Source organism: Zerene cesonia, chromosome 2, assembly GCF_012273895.1.
Source record: "Zerene cesonia ecotype Mississippi chromosome 2, Zerene_cesonia_1.1, whole genome shotgun sequence".
NCBI classification, from domain to species: domain Eukaryota; kingdom Metazoa; phylum Arthropoda; class Insecta; order Lepidoptera; family Pieridae; genus Zerene; species Zerene cesonia.
This window is the reverse complement of record NC_052103.1, coordinates 4252121-4272509: the sequence shown is the minus strand read 5'-3', so window position 1 is coordinate 4272509 and position 20389 is coordinate 4252121. Positions and strand designations below refer to the sequence as shown.

Here is a 20389-nt window from a genome sequence, read left to right as displayed (position 1 = left end):
GTACAAAATTTTAAGTGCAGGACTTGGCCTTGACAACAGATATAGAATTATACGGCAGAACATGAAACAGTGTAAAAGTTCTGTGGATTGACAGTCTCTTTCTATACAGAACTTTTGCTTACACACACTTCATTAAAAATTAAATTCGAATTATGTCTGGTTTTCTGACTTTATTTTTCGCATGTAAGTTCAAATTCGCGTTCTTTAAAAAATTTATATATATGCGACTCTAGAGCAAGTGCATGTATCGAGGGAAACGAAGGGCCAAAATTTTTACACGGAATTCGCACGTCGGTGCGCACTTTGTGGACGCAACGGTCGCACGTCATACGTACGAGAATCGCGGTGAATTCGTCCTTTCTGGACAAGCTCTAATGTAACCTCCCGTTGAAGAGGTTTGCCCTTGAAGGTGCCCGTTATTTTATACAGTTAATAAAATTTTTAACACAAATATCCGTGAATGGATCCTCGTCTGTCTAGATTTTCATTTTGAATATAACATATTGATGTTTCATAACCTTATCGTGCAAAAACTATGGTTCCACATAAAAATAACTTTATATGTATCAATAATTAGCGTATTGATTATTAATATTTATTTTAATATATTGTTAGAGGGAAAAAGCAGGTTTTTTTTTTAAAGAATGAAACCACAATAATTTAAAAAATTACTCTTTTATTGTTACAATAATAATACAAATACTAGACGACACTTGCGTATTCACGAATCAACTAAAACTTATCTAAGCACTATAGATAACCAATTTATCAAATCACAGTACTCAATAATACAATAGTTCAAAAATTTAATATTTTCGAGAATTTCGAAAGGCAAGTATTAAAAACCAATAAATTAAAATTTAGTCAAAACTAAAATAAAACTTATGAACAAAGTTCTTCCAAAACATAAAATCGAGACGTGTTATAAAATTATTATAATTATTATTAAGTACATACATAATTGTAAAATTGTAATAATTAATATTACAGCATATGTCTACTTGTTAAAGCTAAATAAATATCGTAATTGTAACATTATTATTAATGACTAAAAACGTAGGAGGTATCGAAATACATACATTCAGTAGGTTTTTCCTTTAGCATCAATCTATGCAATTTTGAATTATTGATAGTTTGACGTCTTCGAATAATCCCTTATATTTGGTGTTACCGTAACTGGAAAATTATTTAAAAATATAAAATAAAAACAACTAATTATTGAAACCGAACCTGTCTAGTAAATATCTCTGCGCATACGTCTTGTGTATTTTTGGTGGATCCGGTACCTTCTTCACTCTCAGTTTCTGAATCTGAATCAAACTCTGATATAACTGGAGAGCGCCTGCCGGTCGACGGCCGTCTCAGACCAACTTCCGTCGTCAAAATCTCCTTAATTATGTCATCGGAAGATTGTATAGTTTGCATTTCTTTCCGCTGCTTATTGCGCAATTGTTTCGCTCTATTCCTGATGTCGGCTAGAAACCCCGTGGTAACTTCTACGCTTTCGTGAGACTCGTCTTGAGGGGACAGATCTGTGAGTGACTGGGTGAGATCCGACGACGACCCTTTAGAAAAGCTTGCTAAAGATTCTAAAGACGCCCCGATACTTCTAAACGCCGCCATGCCTTCCACGATAGAAACTTCATATCCGGAGTCTGTTTTTGACCGGATTATAATTCCACCCGGGGCTTTGCCTAAAAGTGATGGTTCATTAACTTTATAATTGAATATTTCTGGTGCAGAATAACATTCAGAGTTTGTCGATGCGAGAGACGTCGTGTCGCACGTACAGGGCGGGGCTCGGTACGCATCGTCGCTGAGATAAATAATGGTAACTCTATCTTCGCCGACCGCGTACAGGAAGGGGCTGATATATTCCCAGCTGTGCACGGCTGCACTCCATTTTGGATCTTCGTTTCTGGACCGTTTGCCATTTTCGTCAATAAAGACACCACATTCAGCGTAACACAGGAGTATCTCGAGAGGTTTTTCTTTTATAAGAATGATTGCTTTAGGGGGTGAATGCTTTTTAGCCGCTGCGGCTACGACTGGCTCCTCCATAGCGTATGTTTCTAGCGCTCCCGAGGGTAAATTGACTTTGAGAGGTTTCTCGCCTGCGATGTAAACGGCTTTGGACGTAAGGAGGAGGGAGGTGGGGGGTCGGTCGACGGTCAAGGAGCGAACGGTTTTGAATTCAGCATCAGCCGCATCAAACTTCAATAGGTACACTTTGCGGCCGCACGCTATGGCCACGCAGATACCGTGAGTGCTATTGGCATCGCTTGAAATTGCCTGTAATTGAAAATATTAAAATATTTTAAACAATTTTGTATTTGCACAAAATTTTCATATAAATTAAAATTTTAGCAACATTTAATGTGTAATTTAACTTTATAATCGTAATGAAATGTAAGATCGATCGAGTGGTTGAACTCAAATTACAGCAACAACTTAAAAATGATTTCCATAAACGAAATCCTTTTATCATAAATACCTTCTTATCTTTAATTAATGTTATTATTCACCAGTGTAAAACCAATGTAAAACTAGAGTCCGCTTGATCAATAACATTGTCAAATTATCCACAAACCTTGATCAAATGCGGTGGAGTGGCATCATTGAAGCGCAGCGTGCGCACAGGCAAGGCCGGCTTGAGGCTGCTGGCCCTGCGCAGCGCCGAGCCGAGCGCCAGCAGGCCCGCGTGCGCGAGCCGCCCGCCCGCCGCCAGCAGCGCGCGCCCGCCGCAGCCCGCCAGCAGCGCGACCGGCGCCCCCCCGGGGGAGGGACTCCCCTCCCACTCTATGGCCACCGAGCCGCGCAGAGAGTACAGCCCGTCGGGGTAACCTGCTCATAGTTGTTATTCATGTTGTATTCATAAGAATGTTGTTGGCGGAAGGATTGACGATATATCTTTGTATCGTAGTCTCACAATGAAAATCATTCATACATAGAAACATGATTCCAAATTATAAAACTAATATAACTAAATTAACTACGGATATAATTTTCTACTACAATACAAAATGTATTCTAATGTTAAAACGTCATACCAATAGCGACAGCATTCGGCGCGACATAGAGAGCCGCGTGGGCGGGCTTGTCCCGGCACAGCAGCGCGGCGGGCGCGTAGCCCGGCGGGGGCGGGCGCGCGCGCGGCGCGAGGCGCGAGAGCCACTCGCTGCGCTCGGGGATGCTCGAGCACACCACGGTCGCGGTTTGGTTGCCGACAGCCGATTGTTCCAGTTTCACCTGACGGGAAGTGTTTCATTCAACTATGTGTTCATAAACTATATATATATATATATGTAAAGCTATTTAGTATTTATAACAACAATTGTTGTTAAAAATTATAACTATAGGTTGTATATTTTTTTTATATCAATATGAAGTTAAATGCAATACAAATAAAACAAATTCTATATACACACTCTACTCTATATTTAATATCGATAGGAACATAACATTTGGATATCTAAAGGATTTTTCTTATCTAGTACGTGTAGTGGTATTAATTTTTAATTTTCTAATGCCACAGCGTTGCAAACAACTATCGAAACAATGCGATCCCTAACAGTTAAACATACTTAAACTAAAATTATATTTTAACTGCACATATCAATTGCATCAATTTTTTCAAAGTTTATTTATAAAAGTAAAATATTTTACACTGAAAGCACATAAATATAACGGATCGTAATTCCCACCGTGAAGGCCCGGTTGGCCTCATTGTGCGGCAAGTCGGCGGCGTCCTGTTCGTGCAGCTGCGCGCGCAGCTCGCGCTGCTCGTTGCTCAGCACCAGCGCGCCGTCGCTGTACGCAGCTATCATACGCTCTCGTGTCCCGTCACCCCTGAAGTATTCAATATAAATTCATTTACACATACAAAACGTTAAAAAAAAACAAACAAGGTTTAATAGCTAAGTCAGGGTATTTTCTTGTAAAAACTCATGCGGGCTAATGCACTGACGATATACATGTGTTTCACTGATCAATTTTCATTATGGACAAGTAGGTGATTAGGCTTCTGTGTCCTGCCAGCCTGAGACATTTTTTTGTGTGTTCCCACTGGGAATCGAACCCAGGACTCCTCGGTTCTACGCGAACTTCCACGGGGTATTACTGTACATAACTATTTACAAAGTTAGAAGAGGATGTATATTTTAATTTCAGTATGGGAAGGAGATGGCGCTAGACAACCTATACAGCTCTGTCTTTTCCCCACACTAAAATTACTACTGCTTTAAGAAATAACAGAAGTAACAGGAGTCCTCAGCAGATCAAATAAACATGTTTAATGTTAATACTTACCATATAACTAATAAAGAATCCTTCTCTGGCACATTATCACTTAAATCGAAGTTTAAGGGACTGAAACAATAGAAATAAAAACTATTAGTGTTAAGCACAATCAATGTGTATTTTGAAAAGATAATAAGTAAGTTTGTATTTTATCGTATTTATTGTATCGTATTTTAATATAATTATAAATACTATAGATGATTATGTATTAATAAAATATTAATCACTGTACCCGTTGGAGAGTTTCTTCAATTTGCTTCCAGACCTTTCTCGCTTTGGTGTCGGTGGAATACTGAAAATGATACGTATTTATTAAATTAAATATACATGCTATTAATGATTATACATTAATAAATGCCGTTTCACCACTTACTTAGGATTAGATAAATTAGCAGCAGACAATTTAGCACGCAATCTTTCCACTTCTTCTCGTAGTTCTCTGAAAATGAATCATTATGCTGATGTAAATTATATTAATATGAATGCATAAATTGTGCCAATCAAGGATTTATCAATTAATCGATGCAAAGCTTTAAACGAACATAGTCAAAGGCGGTATATAAATCACTAGCGGTCCGCCCCGGTTTCGCCCATGGTACATATATAGCCTATAACCTTCCTCAATAAATAGGCTGACTAACAATGAAAGAATTTTCAAATTCGACCAGCAGTTCCTGAGATCAGTGCGTTCAAACAGAGAAACAAACAAACAAACGCTTCAGCTTTATAATATTAGTATAGATTACGATCAAAACCCAACGTTTTCAAAATGTCGGCATAAAATGAGCGCAACTTACAAATTTATGTGCCTCACTCTGTTTATAAAAGCAACTTTAATCAATTCCCGTAATTTCGATTTAGAAAAACTATATAATTTAAGCATGACTATAACTTCGTACGTTGTATTGGTGAATGTTTAGCGACACTATCGAGCGTTGCTTTTGTACAAGATCTTATTTTTTATATCAATGGTCTTAATGTTTATTAATTTTCCCTTGTCGATTCGCACATAAAAAACTATGTTTTAAATATTATAATTAATATTAATATTTTTCTACCTGTTAACTCGTAATAGCGGCGGCGATGCTGCTGTCCGCCGACCCGACCTTCCAAATAACTTGTTGCTTAACGAACATTTCTTTCTACCAGCCTCTTCCACTTTCGCCTGTGTAAAAAAACAAAGCTTATTCTTAATTTATCACATTTCTGATACATTCAGGTGAAACCTTGGATACGGTATGCAATCATTCATATGAAAACCTCATTACATTACTATTTTTGTGTTTTTTTTTTTCTGTTTCTGGATAAGTCATAAACGCTTAAGTAATTTAGTGTAAATATTTGTTATATACCTGTAGAAAGTCGATGAGTTTGGCCTGTTGCCGAATGGTAGCATCGGCTTTGGTTTCCCTGGTGCGCCACCACGCCGCCGCCGCCTCGTGCGCCTCGCGGGACGCACTCGCCTCTTCCTGTATATAATTGCCCGATCATTATTGTACACACATTCATGATTCAATTTATCGCATCTATTTTCAATTTAAAAATATGTCATAGCTGATAAGGTATAAACTATTAAAATATTTATTTCAAGCCGAAAGTTATGAGTTAAGTAAAGTTTTAACCTGTTTTTTTGTATGTCGTACCTGATTTTTTAAGTTTAGGTGATTTTGAATTTAAGAAGTACTTAATAGATGTACTCGTATAGTGATTTATATGGCTATAAGAGCGAGTGTGTACGCGTGTGCGCGTGTGGCGTGCAGCACCTGCTGGTCGGCGAGGCTGGCCTGCAGGCGCAGCGCGAGCGCGTGGTCGTGCAGCGCGCGCGTGCGCAGCGCGGCGCTCTCCTCCTGCAGGTCGCGCAGGCGCCGCGCGGCCGAGGCCAGCGCCGCGCTTTGCGCCGCCGTCTCGCTCTCCAGGTGCGCCACGCGCCCCTCCAGCTCCGACACCAGCGCCTCGCGACTCTCCAAACGCTCCTATCGATATTAAATATACGTAATATATCATATATTGTTATGCGTTAAATTACATACTTCAATATAATATTCAAATTTGTTTTTTAGCTGATTTTATTGTGCTACATTTAAAGTAGACATTTCTGTTATGTTCTTTTTACAAAGAAAATTATGGCTTTGCATAATCAGAATTTTTACCAACCGGTTTATGTGTATTAATATCGTTTACAAATGATTCCTATTAAAAAAGAGCGCAAGCAAAGGCGAGCAGGCAGCACCTTCAAGCAGTCGAGCTGCGAGAGCGCGTGCGCGAGCCGCTCCCGCGCGTCGTCCTCGCGCTGCGCGGCGTGCGCGGCGGCGAGCGCGCGCTCGGCGCTCAGCCGCTCCGCCTCCGCCGCGCGCCCGCGGCACGCCTCCACCTCGCTGCGCATGCGCTGCACCTCGCCCTGCACACACATGAGACATTATATAAAAAAATATATGAGCGACACTTGCACGGTATGTTCTTTGGTTATTGAGTATGTGTGTTGGTTATGTTAAGTGTCACTTTAAATAAATAAAAACACTCTTTTAATAAAGACGAGCATCTATGTAAATTGAATGTTTCATAATTATTGATATCAACATTATAATTGGATTAAAATTTACCTCAAGTTCTTTGTTTTTCATTTCATGGATGTCTGCAAGTTTTTCCAGATCAGTTAGCTGTTCCTCCAATAAGCTGCAGGCTTCTTGCAAGGCTTTGTTATTCTGCCAACAATGTAATAAAAGTTAAGTGTAAGTAAATATAGTTTATACTAAGTATGTTACTTAGTATAAACTATATTTACTTGTGATCGTTTCATCCGTTCTTTGACAAGACTTCAGCTGTATGTTATAAGAATGATATAGGTGAAGTAGTAAAATACACAGTAAAAATATCAAATACCACTACCATTAATCACTTCTTCCTTTATTTGTCACGGTTAAATTTACTCACAGTAGTTAAATGTGCGTGTAATGCCGACAAGGCAGCATCAACGGCGCGACATCGTCCTTCCATCAAATCCCCAACTAAAGCGACCCTCATGCGTTGGGCCCAACGACCTCTTATCCTCAAACTAGTTGGTTTTGGCCAAAGAGCTGGCTTCGCAAAACGATTGTATGAATTCTCCATATTGGTTTTATTGAAATGAAACATATCCCTTAACCAGGTAGAGCGGAAATACTGAGACGAGCCATAACGTAGGTGTCAAAATTGAAATAAATGAATGATGAATTCATGACTGTATGTAATGTTTGTTTGGATTTAATTTTGTTTATAACAATCGGCACGGGTTGGTATAAACAGTAATTATAAACAAATGGACAATGGTCCTAAATCTCAGTGTCATAATAAATAAACATTGTCTTACGTAATGAATAAAGATAAATGAAACTATAGCTAAGGTGTTAACCGATTATGCAGGAGTTAACAGTTTTATTTTATTTTCTCTTCAACATGCACCTATAGGGATACGAGGTAAGTCTTTAGGCATTAGAATAGACATATATTTAGGGACATATGTATTTGATAGTTTTGAATTGTATTTTGTCATTAGTACTAAACTATGTTATGAGATTCTTACTCGTTCACCTATTAGTAATAAATATTTTTTCAGTTTCAAAAATATAGAAATCTTATGAACCCGCGTAATTATTTTTACTCTTTTTCGTCATGGTTTGAAACCATTTTTAAAATCATTTATGTAATATGGTACGTTATGAAGCCGGGTCGTATCATTAGTAATGAATATAACTTATAAACTATCAATATAACAGAATAATTTATTCAGTAAATAATTCACAGTTTCTGACGATGTTCTGTTCAACTTGCATAATATTTAATATAAGAAGAAATAATGTTTACTTCACACCACAATTAAAAAAGTAATAAATATAGAATTCTTTTAAAATGTGCGTCAAAGCGAAATAGGCTATGAGGGACACCGCAACAATAGGGAAGTCGAGCCATAGCTATTACACTATGTTTATTCCATTTTAATTTAATGAAATAAATGAACATATCCCTATATTACATTATCCAATAAAATAGTCTGACAGCTCTACGGTCCAAGAGAACCGATAGTGTAATATCCCGCCATTACTGACCATGAGCAGGTCGTCGTTCTGCGCGCGCAGCGGCGCCAGCTCGTCGCGCAGCTGCGCGCGCTCGCGCGCCGACAGCTCCTCCTGCGTCTCGGCGTGCAGCCGCCGCTTCTCGCTGTACTGCACCTCGCTGCGGAGCTTGCGGATGTCGTTGCGCGACCTGCGTGCGATTGTCGATTCATTGGGAGGTTATAATGTATTGCGGTCTATATTTGTTTAACATTTTGTTTATAAGGAGATCTATCTGTTGATTAAATACAAAAAAATACAGATTAACACCATTATAATGAATAAATTTATAAACAGTGGGAATTAAATTGAAATAAATTCTGTTATTTAATTAATTAAAGCCTTTTGATACTTCTGGTGGGCGAAATATATTATGATCATAATGAGTTTGATTTTAGTTTTAAAAGTAAGTAAATTAATCACAATACCTGTCCACTTCAGCTTGCAGCACATCATAGGTTTTCTGCAATTTATTCAATTGCTCCTGGTACCTCTCCATTTCCTTTTTCGTTTGCTCGTACTGTGGCTTCAATGTTGCTATTTCTTTCTCAAGTTTGGACGCCTTTTCTTCGGCGACCTTACGACCTTCTGATAAAGTCGCTTTTCTCTCCTCAGCACGCTTTAAATCTCGCGCTGTGACTTTGGCATCTAATGACAGGTCACTATATTCTTTTTCCTATAACATTTTTATTTTATTAGGAACTGACTTTTAACCCTGTAATATGCATTCGCTTTGTTGATTGTGAGAAAATTTTGTGAATATTTATAACATTCTTATGATCTTATTTTGAACAAAAAACTAAACCGCCTTAATATTTTCAAAACGAAACCAAATGTGGACCAAATGGGACTACATGGCAGGCTTTAATAAACATATTCATTCATCGATAAAATACAAAAATATACTTACTTTTCGCCACCGAGCGAGATTGGCGGTTCTTGCTTCCTGTCGTAGAGCAGCTATTTCATCAGCACGCGCCTAAACATTCATTCATTAAATCAATATTTTAAGACCTTTCATATATTGCCATCTGTTAGGTCAGGAAACCCAATTTTAACTTAAAATCTATTAAAAAAACATATTTTTGTTATACAAGCATCTCTTTGTCTATACCAGCATCATCAAACAATGTACACAGTATCCAAATCTGTCAATAGTTCATTTTACCACTATATTTCGTTATTTGTGAGATATAAAGTCATGCCATAACAAAGTAAAGATCTACCTGTAGCTGAGCTTCAGCCCGTTCCAATTGCTCCTTCAACAAAGTAACTTGCACATTGACGTGTCCATCCGCAACACTCTCCGTATCGCTCCTTGAATCCAACCTAATATCGGTATCTGACGTGTTTGTTGCAGCGTTATTATTGTTGCCGTTCGTTTTGTTGTTGCTGTTGATATTGCTGCTGTTGATATTGTTGCTGCTGGTGTCGTTGCTGTTGATTTTGTTGGCGTTAGCATTGGCTGCGTCGTTTGCTATGCATCTGACACATGCACGATTCTCCATGGCACTCACTTCGCGCTCCAATTGACGCACCAATTGTTCTAGCGTGGTTACCTTTGGAATTACATTTCAATTAACATAATTTGTGTTTACTCCACACAATGTTTTGTTGAAGGAAGATAAACAAAAATATATTTCTTGGTGATTGTAAAAGTATATCTTAATTCATACATAATCAAACTATTAAATCAACATCATAATATTAAATTTGAAATTTGTCATATTAAAGTTTGCGCATATCATCATCCCGCATAACAAATTCACTGCATATTTCATATAAAAGTCTATGTTATAGTTATTTCAGCTGTTAAATTAACGATTGATAGTAAAATGGTATTATTCTCATATCATTTGATTACAATTTGATTTTCTACAGAGATAGAAAAACAATATTTTTTTTTTGATTGTTTATTATCTTAAAGAATATTCTTGCTTGAAAACAAAAGATACAATACTTACGGAAGCTGTAAATATCTGGCATTGTAACATTTTGTAATATTGAAACAAATAAGATTAGACGAAAACTGAATAAAATCATTTTTACGATTTTTATTAGTCACATATTAGTCAAAACTTAAATATCAACAATCTTAAAAGAAAACAGTAATTATAAACATATGTATAGTATATTTCACTTGTAAATATATCATAACAGTTACAAGAAAGTATATACGATGTGGTGGTATCTTACTATCTATCAAATAATATTTTATCAATGATGTATCTTGAGTATCACACTGACATCTTAAATTGAATAGAGGACGCGTTATCAATTTTTACCATACCAATTTTTGTAATTCTTCTTAGAAGGATGTATGTTTAATCTTTTAAAACATCCGCACTTAAATTATTATTAATATTATAATTTATTTATAACTAGCTGATGTCCGCGACTTTTTCCCTATCTTTATATCTAAGTTATACATAATTTAATTGAAATAATCTAATTGTTTTTGTGTAAAACGATATTGTAAATAACTTAAAAAAAATAACTTTATGACTACACAAAATACAAAGAACGGAAGCGTTGCTGACCCTCGAAAAAGCAACCTGAGAAAAATAAGATGGGTTGCATTACCAGGAACCTACAGAATTCAGAATTCGCTTTTCATAAACATTAGTGAAATATGTTATGTTTATAAGTTATCTTATTGTTAAAATAGTGATATTAATATTGGGAGAAAATGTAAATATTGCGCATGAATAGTACATACTCATTTCCGTTCACCACTTCTTCTCTCAACTTTTAATACTATCTGTGACCAACAGTTTTACCCACGTCGTAAGTGGTTATATCAGCACTTCCTCAAAAAAATCGACTATTCAACACAAAAAATAAAATTTCGTATCAGGCAAATCCAGAGATTAGCGTGTTCAAAATAAAGAAACATATTCTCCTGCTTTATATTATAAATCATGAATAATAACTAAAAATCATTACAAAAAATCCTTTTTATAAACAATATGTTTGTGTACCTTCTCCTTGTGCCTAGCGTCATCCTGCAGCGCGCTCGCAGCCCTCGCTTCAGCCGCTTCAAGCCGCTGCTGCAGCCTCACTTCGGTGCGGCTGCTTTGTTCTTCAAGCGCTGCCTCCCGCTGCGCCGCCGCTGTTATACCGCGCTCCAATTCCTTCATTCAATTAATATATTATTGAAGTATATTATCAATTTAGTTTCATTGGAGTTTCAAAAGCAGGAAAATATCAAATACACTTTGGATATTACTAAAACGCTCAGCTAAATAAAACACCACTTCATAGTTCTTTGTTTTCATAAAAGTTTTGAAATATCAGAAAATCTCATAAATATTCTAACCTCCGCTCAATTAAACCTAGTTAGTTGTAGCAGGTTAAAAATGTAATTTTGTGTTCGAAGAAATTTTATTTTCTGTGATGTGAAAGACACTTTCACATGACCACAAGCAAAAAGGGGAGAAAATAACTTACGACTAATAGTCATACCTGTAACTGTGCTTGTAGTGAAGAATTCCTCATCTTTTCCTGTGCGAGCTGCGTTTGTGCATCATGCAGCTGCTGATTAGATGATGCAATCAAACGATCCTTCTCGCGAGCGGAGTCCTATAAAATAAAAGATTTTAAATATTTTTTTAAACAAAAAGAACTTTATTTTTAATAGAATAGATCAAAGTATAATTTGCTTAGTAGCGTAACCCTGATTACTTAATTAATATGTGGGAGGGTTTCGACTCTACATCATCATCATCATCAGCCCATATATGTTCCCACTGCTGGGACACAGGCCTCCTATGAGGGTTCAGGCCATAATCCACCACGCTGGCCAAGTGCGGGTTGGCAGATGTCACATGTCGTCGAACTTTTAATTCTCGGACATGCCGGTTTCCTCACGACGTTTTCCTTCACCGTTTAAGCAGTGGTGATGTTATTCACAGGCGCAGATAAATTGAAAAATCAATTTATTTCCTGCACGCTCGCCCGGTCTCGAACCCCGACTTATCGATTTTGAAGTCCGAGGTTCTCACCACTGAGCCACCACTGCTTCGACTCTACAATACAATAAAATACAACATTATACAACATATATACGTTAGACCCTTTATCGAAGCAATAAGCAAGAAAAAGAGAACCGAACAAAGAACAAAAAAACAAAACCTGTAGTCAGGCATTATATTATTCACCCTGGCTGTTCATTGTATTATTAACCCGACGTTTCGAACACTTTACAGCTAGCGTGGTTACGGGGAGTCTCCCCGTGAATAAATCGCGTTTAAAATCCGTTAAAAAGCGTTTAATTTCTAAAGAAAGTGACCTGCACAGCCGCCAGGCTATCCCGGACGCGCTCCAGGTCCGCCCGCAGCGCGTGGGCGTCCCCGGCGGCGGCGGCGAGGCGCCCCTCGGCGGCGGTGCGCGCGCGCAGCTCCCGCGCCGCGCTCGCCTCCGCCGCGGCCGCGCGCGCCGCGTCCGACTCGCTGCCGCTCAGCGTCTGGCGCCGCAGGGCACGCTCTTTGGCTAACGTGTCCTGGGTTGTGTATCGATATTAATGTAGCGACTCAATATCATTGTAAATCCAGATGTAAGAAAACAATAGGCAAAAAAAACAAACAATAGAGAAATACTATGCCACTAATTGAATAACATTATTCTCTTATATTTACAGTGTATACGATTCTCACATAACAATAATTTAAAATACCAACAATTAAAGCAATTTTTCTTAATATTGTTTTCTACTTATTGCTAAAATCTACAAAACTACAAAAACTATTATAAATGGATATAATAAATTATTAGACAAATTTGGTACACTTATATTATTATAATAAACAACTTATCAGCGGCGATTACCACACTGCAACATAGCGTAACGCGTGAATATGTGTTTATCGTTGCATGTAAGTATATTCGTTTGTGCAGATTATACGCACAGACCTACACACAAAAAATGCATCCACACGCGTTCATACAGATAATACAGATCACACCACCGCGAACGGTCTAATGAGTCAGAGCCGCTGTGCGCCAACCACAACACGCAACTACGCGAGTGAGTGCGTAAAAAAACCCGCACACGGAAAAATGCAGCGTGTGCGTAGCAGAGTGATAATCACCAGAGTGATAACTATTATACTTAAAGAAATCGAACTACTTATGAAACAAATCTATCTACAAAAAAACTCACTATTGGTCGGACATTCATTTCTGTTAGCCACCTATGTCGTAAATCTTGAACGTTTTGTACAATGTCCTGAGAATGGTGTTTAATTCAATTACCCTATCTTCAACTTAATTAGATTTATTATAACTTATAAATTAATACAACATTAGATGAATGTTTTAAGATGTAGTATGATGTTAATATAAAAAAATGTGTTTTTTATGAGGTTCTCACCTTTTTTTTTTACTTTACTATTTAGACTGTTTTACCGAAGTAATGGTTTTGAATAATTATATCTATTAAGTTATAGGTTTTACAAATTCTTAAAAAAATCTCCTCACCTTATAATGTTTATGCTGCGATCGCGCAGTTTCCGCAGCCGCTAAAGCATTGGTGCATTCCACTTGTAGTTCCCGCACCCTCGTTTCCAATCGAGCCATGTCTTCTTTTAATAGATCCCTCTCAGTCTGAAGTTCTGACGCTTGCGCCTTCACAGCGCGGATCTCAGCATTGCTGCGTTCTTTGATACCGGAGCTCAGCTCTTGGTTACTCCTTTCCAGTGCCATTCGCTCCTCCTTTTCTACTTCTAATTGACGCTCCAGTCGTCTGGTTAAAAACATTGGAGTTAGTATATAAGAATCAAGTCAAATAATTTTTAAAACGCTTATTTAATGATGTCCCAAAAACGTAGGAAGCTCTCAATTCGTCTGATTTTAATGTTTGATAGAAAATTTTAGTGATTTGGTTCCATCTTAGAATTTAGGAGCTTTGCCCCATAGACGTCAGTGACCTTTTTTGTTTTAAATAATATCAGTCTGACCTGCATGCTTGTTTGTACCTTTAGACACGATTTTGAGCCAATTTAAACAGACACATTTAATTTTAAAATCGAAATCAGATACAGAACTATTCTTATTCTCCAGATAACTCACAAGAAAAGGAACAAAATGAAATGGTATATATTTTTACTATTCAGCTTTTAGAATATAAAAATTAACGAAAAAATCATAGCAAGGTAGTCCCTTAGACAAATATTTAATAAGACAGACGGAGTCCGGCACCGACCTGTTCTGCAAAGCGAGCGCGGTGATGTCGGCCTGCAGGCGCGCGCGCAGCCGCTCGGCGCCGTCCTCCGCGTCGCGGCGCGCGCGCTCGGCCGCCGCGCTCGCCTCGCACTCCGCCGCCGCCAGCCGGCTCTGCAGCGACGCTATCTCCTTAGCGCGGATGCTTGCTAGCTTCTCCGCCGATCTGTTTGTGAAATAAAATCGATTTATCATTAAATAATAAAAAAATAATTGTATGTATAACCAATTGGTCGCCCCGCGTCCGGATTGGTAAAGTTTTTGAAGTTTCAACAGCCATTATTAATCCATGTGGAAAAAAAGCAAATAATAAAGTCGTATTTACATCACTTATAATTTTTTTATTTATTTATTTTTTTTTTTATGTGTTGACTTTATTTTTAAATGATTATCTTATATATATATAGTACCTAATCAATGGACGTTCAAGATATAACGAAGAATAACATATGCTTTAAAGTCCTCTATTCCCCTTAATATTTAATTCTTTATCATAAAAAATATATGAACAAAATTATTAATTGTGTAATACTTTAATTAAAATATTAAAGTGTTTTCATACTTACTTAAACGTAGCCAAATCAATCGCGGTACAGTCATGGGAAGAAGTGAAACTACTAATTGTTTCCTCACTCTCCTCTGGTGCCACATATGAATAACCTATAATTTTAAATAAATTTTTAAATCTCCACTTTAGTCCACCACTGATATCTCTATATCTCAAGAACGACTTAACGGATATTGTTGTCTTTCGTTTGGTTCATTTGTCAGCGCTTGTATAGGCCATAATTGTAAAAAAAAATTACAAAATGTCTACCCGAGTCCACCGCATATTTTACAGAAACATTATTTTTTAAGTAATCAAAATAAATAAATTATATCTAAATTATCACAAAAGCACGCTATACCAATGTACGACGCAGTGATCATAAACACAAATGAACTGTATAGGGTACAACAATGTATTACACATTCATCATTAACAATGGACAATACACATGTTTTTATTCTATCTGATATTGGATAACTTAATAATACAATTCTACATGTAGTGTAGTATTGAATGTGTAAATGTTAAAGTAGTAGTTCTAGTTATGAATTCCGATCCCAATGGCGATATTATTTAACAGTAGCATACCATATATATACTACGTCAAAATCCTTACATCGTCACTCAATGGACTATTATAGTCTAACTCGCGGGAATGTACTCTGTCGACTTAGTGTGATCCGTAACATTTGCTTCTTATTACAGCCATAAGTTTTCGTATATTATATATTATGTCGAGAATTTATTTATCCCAAACACAGGTAAGTCATATTATGTAAGAATCACAATTAGTCGACAAATTACAAAATCGCGGAAAAGTAGCCGGCAAGATTGTAATCTAATGTTATTTTGGGAGTCGAGCAAGCTTCGGTACGAATTGTTATACAAAAGGAATATGTGTCATTTTTTAAATATAACAAAATTTTAGGGATATGTGGAAATAACACTTGATAATTATATCCTATATTAAGAATGTCTTAAATATTACGTCAATGGGGAGAACTCAGTACGCGCTAAAACAATTGCTGAATTTTAAATTTGCATATACGTAATGAAGTCAATCACCCAACACGCAAATTAAGATCGATTAGTCATTACTTCTTTTTTGCGTAATTAATTATGAATACAACGTCATAATATTTAAGAAAACCTTATAAATCAATAATTGCACAAAACAGGTTTTTTTTCTAAAATTCGTCAGATTAACCTTCAAATGTATATTGATATAGCAAGATTTTTATTATTTTCAACAAATGATTATAATTTTTAGTATAGTTCCTTTTTTTACTTTCAGTGAGTGGGTGCAAAACATATTTTTTATTGTCAATATTTATTTCGAAATTATAAAAAAATATCGAATAATTGGCACAAAAACTTTTGGAAATATAAATGCAATGCAATGCAATGTGTAAATATGACTGGTACGTAGATGTGTATATGGGTTCTCACCAACAAATGGCAGCTGTCCGGCGAAGGGCGGGCGCGTGCGGAAGGGCGCGGCGCAAGCGGGCGCGGCGACGCGCGCGGCCGACGACAGGTACCGCGCGTCCTCCGGCCCGCGCACGCTCGGTACCCACGGGGGGGGCTGGTAGATTGGGAGTGAATATATTCTCTATTAATGTTATAAATGCGAAAGTCTGTCTTATTCCTTCACTACTGAACCGATTTTGGTAAATTCAGTATAGTTTTCGACCCTAGAAGTTATCATGAAAATCCGACGGGAATGGGAACTGGATGCGGAAAAACCCCGACACTGTCCTTTGTTTAAATTATGTGGCCGAAGCGGCGTACGGAATGCTAATGCAGTATGTATTTTTGATGTACATAACACTTGTATGAATACATTACCTGATCCCGTATAGCAGCAGCATGCAAGGCAATATGCGCCAAAGCCGGGTGCCGTAGCGTGTCAAGGTAGTTGTATCTCCTCGCCGGTTGCACCCGCAACAGTCCACAGACCAAACCGCGCCATGTACTGGACGGGTTGTTTGGAAGAGGTTCGAATGGTGGCTCTGATGATGGATCTCGTTCATATCTGTTATTTTATTAATTAAGAGTAAGAGCAATAGCATAAATATAGAAACATAATAATTTGTTTTGGTCGTTACATGATATCTTATTTGGTTTTATAATTTTTATTGAGATTAAACACAACATAAAATTTTACAAACAAATGACAAATTTATCTATTTCATATGTTTAAACTTATTATATATCATATTTGTAGCTGGGTGTATAGTGACTTGTATACTTACGTTTGTATATTACTAAGCACTTGCGCGACGGAATCATCGTCGCTCGACGAAAACGGACGTTTGAGTGTAACTAATTCAAATGCTATGACCCCCAGAGACCAATAATCACATGCTGACTGTGAAAGAAAAGTACATAGTATGAAGAAAACAGTTTTAATAAGAACAAAATAGTTATAACAATCTATGGTAAGAGATCATATTAGCTTTTGATATCTACAATTTATCTACATAGTACTCAATTTTAATTAAATGTTTCTACATATGACATGCCCATCATATTTTTTAATTTATAGTCTACACTCTACATGCAATGCTTTGATATTCAAGTTTTGACTGTACTATATGTTATTTGAAACAATATAAATACATACAATATATTTTTTTTTTATAGTCATAACCACAAAAATACAAACATCCTATCTTTTAATGTACACATCCTGAACACTCCACTATATTTATTCTTAAGGCACATACACTACATCTACACTACAATTAGTTCTAGATAATCTAAAGGCGTTAATCGCGAACCCACAAGCGCAGTAGTAATGTGGCAGTACTGCATACACACAGTGTGAGTGTGTGATGCACAGTCGGCCGCTGCCAACAGCTCGGGCGCTACATAGTCCGCTGTGACTCCAGACACACAACCACCTTCGGAGAGGCGAGCACAAGACCCAAAGTCTCCTAATTTTATATGGCCACATCTGCAAAACAAAAAAGTATTAACTGTGGTGGCAGTGATTTGTCTGATAAGATTTCACAAGTCAACAATAAAGAGAATATTTTTTTAGCTTGTTATTAAATTAATATTATCTGATTATGTAGAGTAAATAAAGTTCGTTTCTTTACATCTTACAATGAAAAAATCTGAAGGAAATGAGGAATGAAGGAAATATATCAATGATTTTGGACAAATAATAATATTATGGACCTAGTTTGTTATACTAATTAAAAAAAAAGGAAATTTGAAACACTATAACAATCTGAATGATACGATATTTAAAATTAGACGAATTGGTTTTGTTCGTGGATGAGATGATTAATGACTATGAATTAGTATATTAAATATATTTTCAGATTGTAAAATAAGCAAAGAAATCATTAAAAAAAAATTACGAATAGATAAATATAGGTTCGCTAATTGCTATTATTATCTTTGGTGCATACCTGTCTATGAGTAAATTTGCCGGTTTAACATCTCTGTGGACAAATCCCATCCCATGCAGTGCCTTTAAGGCGTGTGCAACTTCAGCAACATAGAATGCTGCATCTCTCTCTGAAAGTGGGTGACTACATCGGGACAGAAAACTTGCTAAGTCACCCCCATTACACAATTCCATGACCAAGTATAAATTACTATTATCCTGAAAGCAAAATATTCAAAAATTTAAATATACATTATATAGATTACATAGAAACATAAATTGAGCATCGACTGTGTAAAACATTATATACCTAATAAATATAATAAAAAATATAATAAAATAAATATTTTAAATTAATTTTCCATACACAGGAAATTGGTAAGAAGTGTTGATTCCTATTAAAAATAGAAATTCATCATTAATTCATAACACATATAGGAAAATAAGGTTCTTGCTTCTTAGGTTTATATCCTACCTGAAATGCATATTGCAATTTAGGAATCCACTGTCCTGATGCAGTTGCTAGAATGTCTCTCTCATCTGCAGCTCCTGAAACCCTTTTGCGAGCTTGTTCTTTACGAACACTTTTCAAGGCATAGACATCTCCAGTTTGTTTTTCACGTACCATCTAGAATTAAAAACGTAAATGAGCAAACATTACTATATCACCCTATTAATAATTTAAATTGGAATAAAAATATAAAAAATAAAGAACACAAAATACATGATATCTGAGTACTAACACAATAATAAATCTACAAGTTTTGTCAATTATAACTAATATTTTGATGATGTTTATGTTAAGTTTATTTCAAATAAAATAAATAGCATAGTTTGGTTCATAGTTCTAGAATAAAAAATTTAATATTCATACATGTACTTCTCCGAATTGTCCTCGGCCAATAGTTTGTAGTATCTCGAAATCAGAAATACTAATACGAACGCTACGTAGTTCTGCCAGGGCACTGCGATCTGAGAACGAACAAGTTCATTGTATTTTATTTATTTATTTTTTTATTTGTTACCCACTAGTTGATGTTCCATTCTACATGAAGTTATGAAAGCCTACAAGTAAAACTTTAACTTGTGTTGGCACTTACATTTATCCACAAACATACGAACGAGCTCATCAGCTTTCTTGATAGGATCTTCATTGCATTCCTCATATAGTACAGTTAATGCATCCAACAAAGTTTCCCGATCTATTTTCTTGCTTATTTTATTAGTTCCGTTGGTCACTTTACCAGTTATTAACCGATTTAAACGCGTGATGCGCACGGCAATTGCATCTTTTGAGGGCTCCATTATATTTCTGTTGTTACAATTTAATTAGAATGCAGCATTATTTTATCTTCTCTTTATTTAATTTCATTAAATATAACGAATACTCCGCACCAGCCTTTATTCATAGCCGTTAATTTGAAAACCGAACTGTTGTGGTAGTGTTACTGACAACCGACAGCTGGATAATGACATAGCCACAGAGTAAGAACAGCAGTATACATATCTTTACAAAAGTTACCATACGTATTATTGACAATGACAAACCAATCTATTTCTTATTAAGTAGTTATTTATTGAAAAGTATAACGATAAAAAGCAGTGGTGGCTCAGTGGTGAGAACCTCGGACTTCAAAATCGATAAGTCGGGGTTCGAGACCGGGCGAGCGTGCAGGAAATAAATTGATTTTTCAATTTATCTGCATATGTGGATAATATCGCCACTGCTTAAACGGTGAAGGAAAACATCGTGAGGAAACCGGCATGTCCAAGAATCAAAAGTTCAACGACATGTGACATCTGCCAACCCGCACTTGGCCAGCGTGGTGGATT

General features: G+C 36.6%; 1 protein-coding gene across 2 annotated transcripts; it reads right to left on the bottom strand.

Annotated features, from left to right (window-relative positions):
* Positions 1–677: 677 nt before the first annotated feature.
* Positions 678–19991, bottom strand: LOC119834873 (citron Rho-interacting kinase-like). Of its 2 annotated transcripts, none has more exons than XM_038359394.1 (30): positions 19657–19991; positions 19431–19528; positions 19032–19184; positions 18579–18775; positions 17944–18115; positions 17412–17527; positions 17005–17191; positions 16606–16741; positions 15173–15266; positions 14590–14772; positions 13866–14130; positions 12679–12888; positions 11853–11969; positions 11369–11521; positions 9614–9946; positions 9298–9366; positions 8816–9063; positions 8382–8538; positions 6900–7001; positions 6530–6697; positions 6063–6272; positions 5652–5768; positions 5358–5464; positions 4673–4738; positions 4532–4591; positions 4309–4368; positions 3705–3849; positions 3051–3249; positions 2591–2844; positions 678–2292 (listed from the first exon to the last, which is right to left on the bottom strand). In XM_038359394.1, exons 1-30 carry the CDS (start codon positions 19859–19861, stop codon positions 1216–1218), a joined length of 5658 nt encoding a protein of 1885 aa, XP_038215322.1. In that variant the 5' UTR covers positions 19862–19991; the 3' UTR covers positions 678–1215. The 2 variants fall into 2 exon arrangements, with proteins under 2 accessions (XP_038215322.1, XP_038215330.1); XM_038359402.1 differs by having other exon boundaries at positions 17980–18115.
* Positions 19992–20389: the final 398 nt, after the last annotated feature.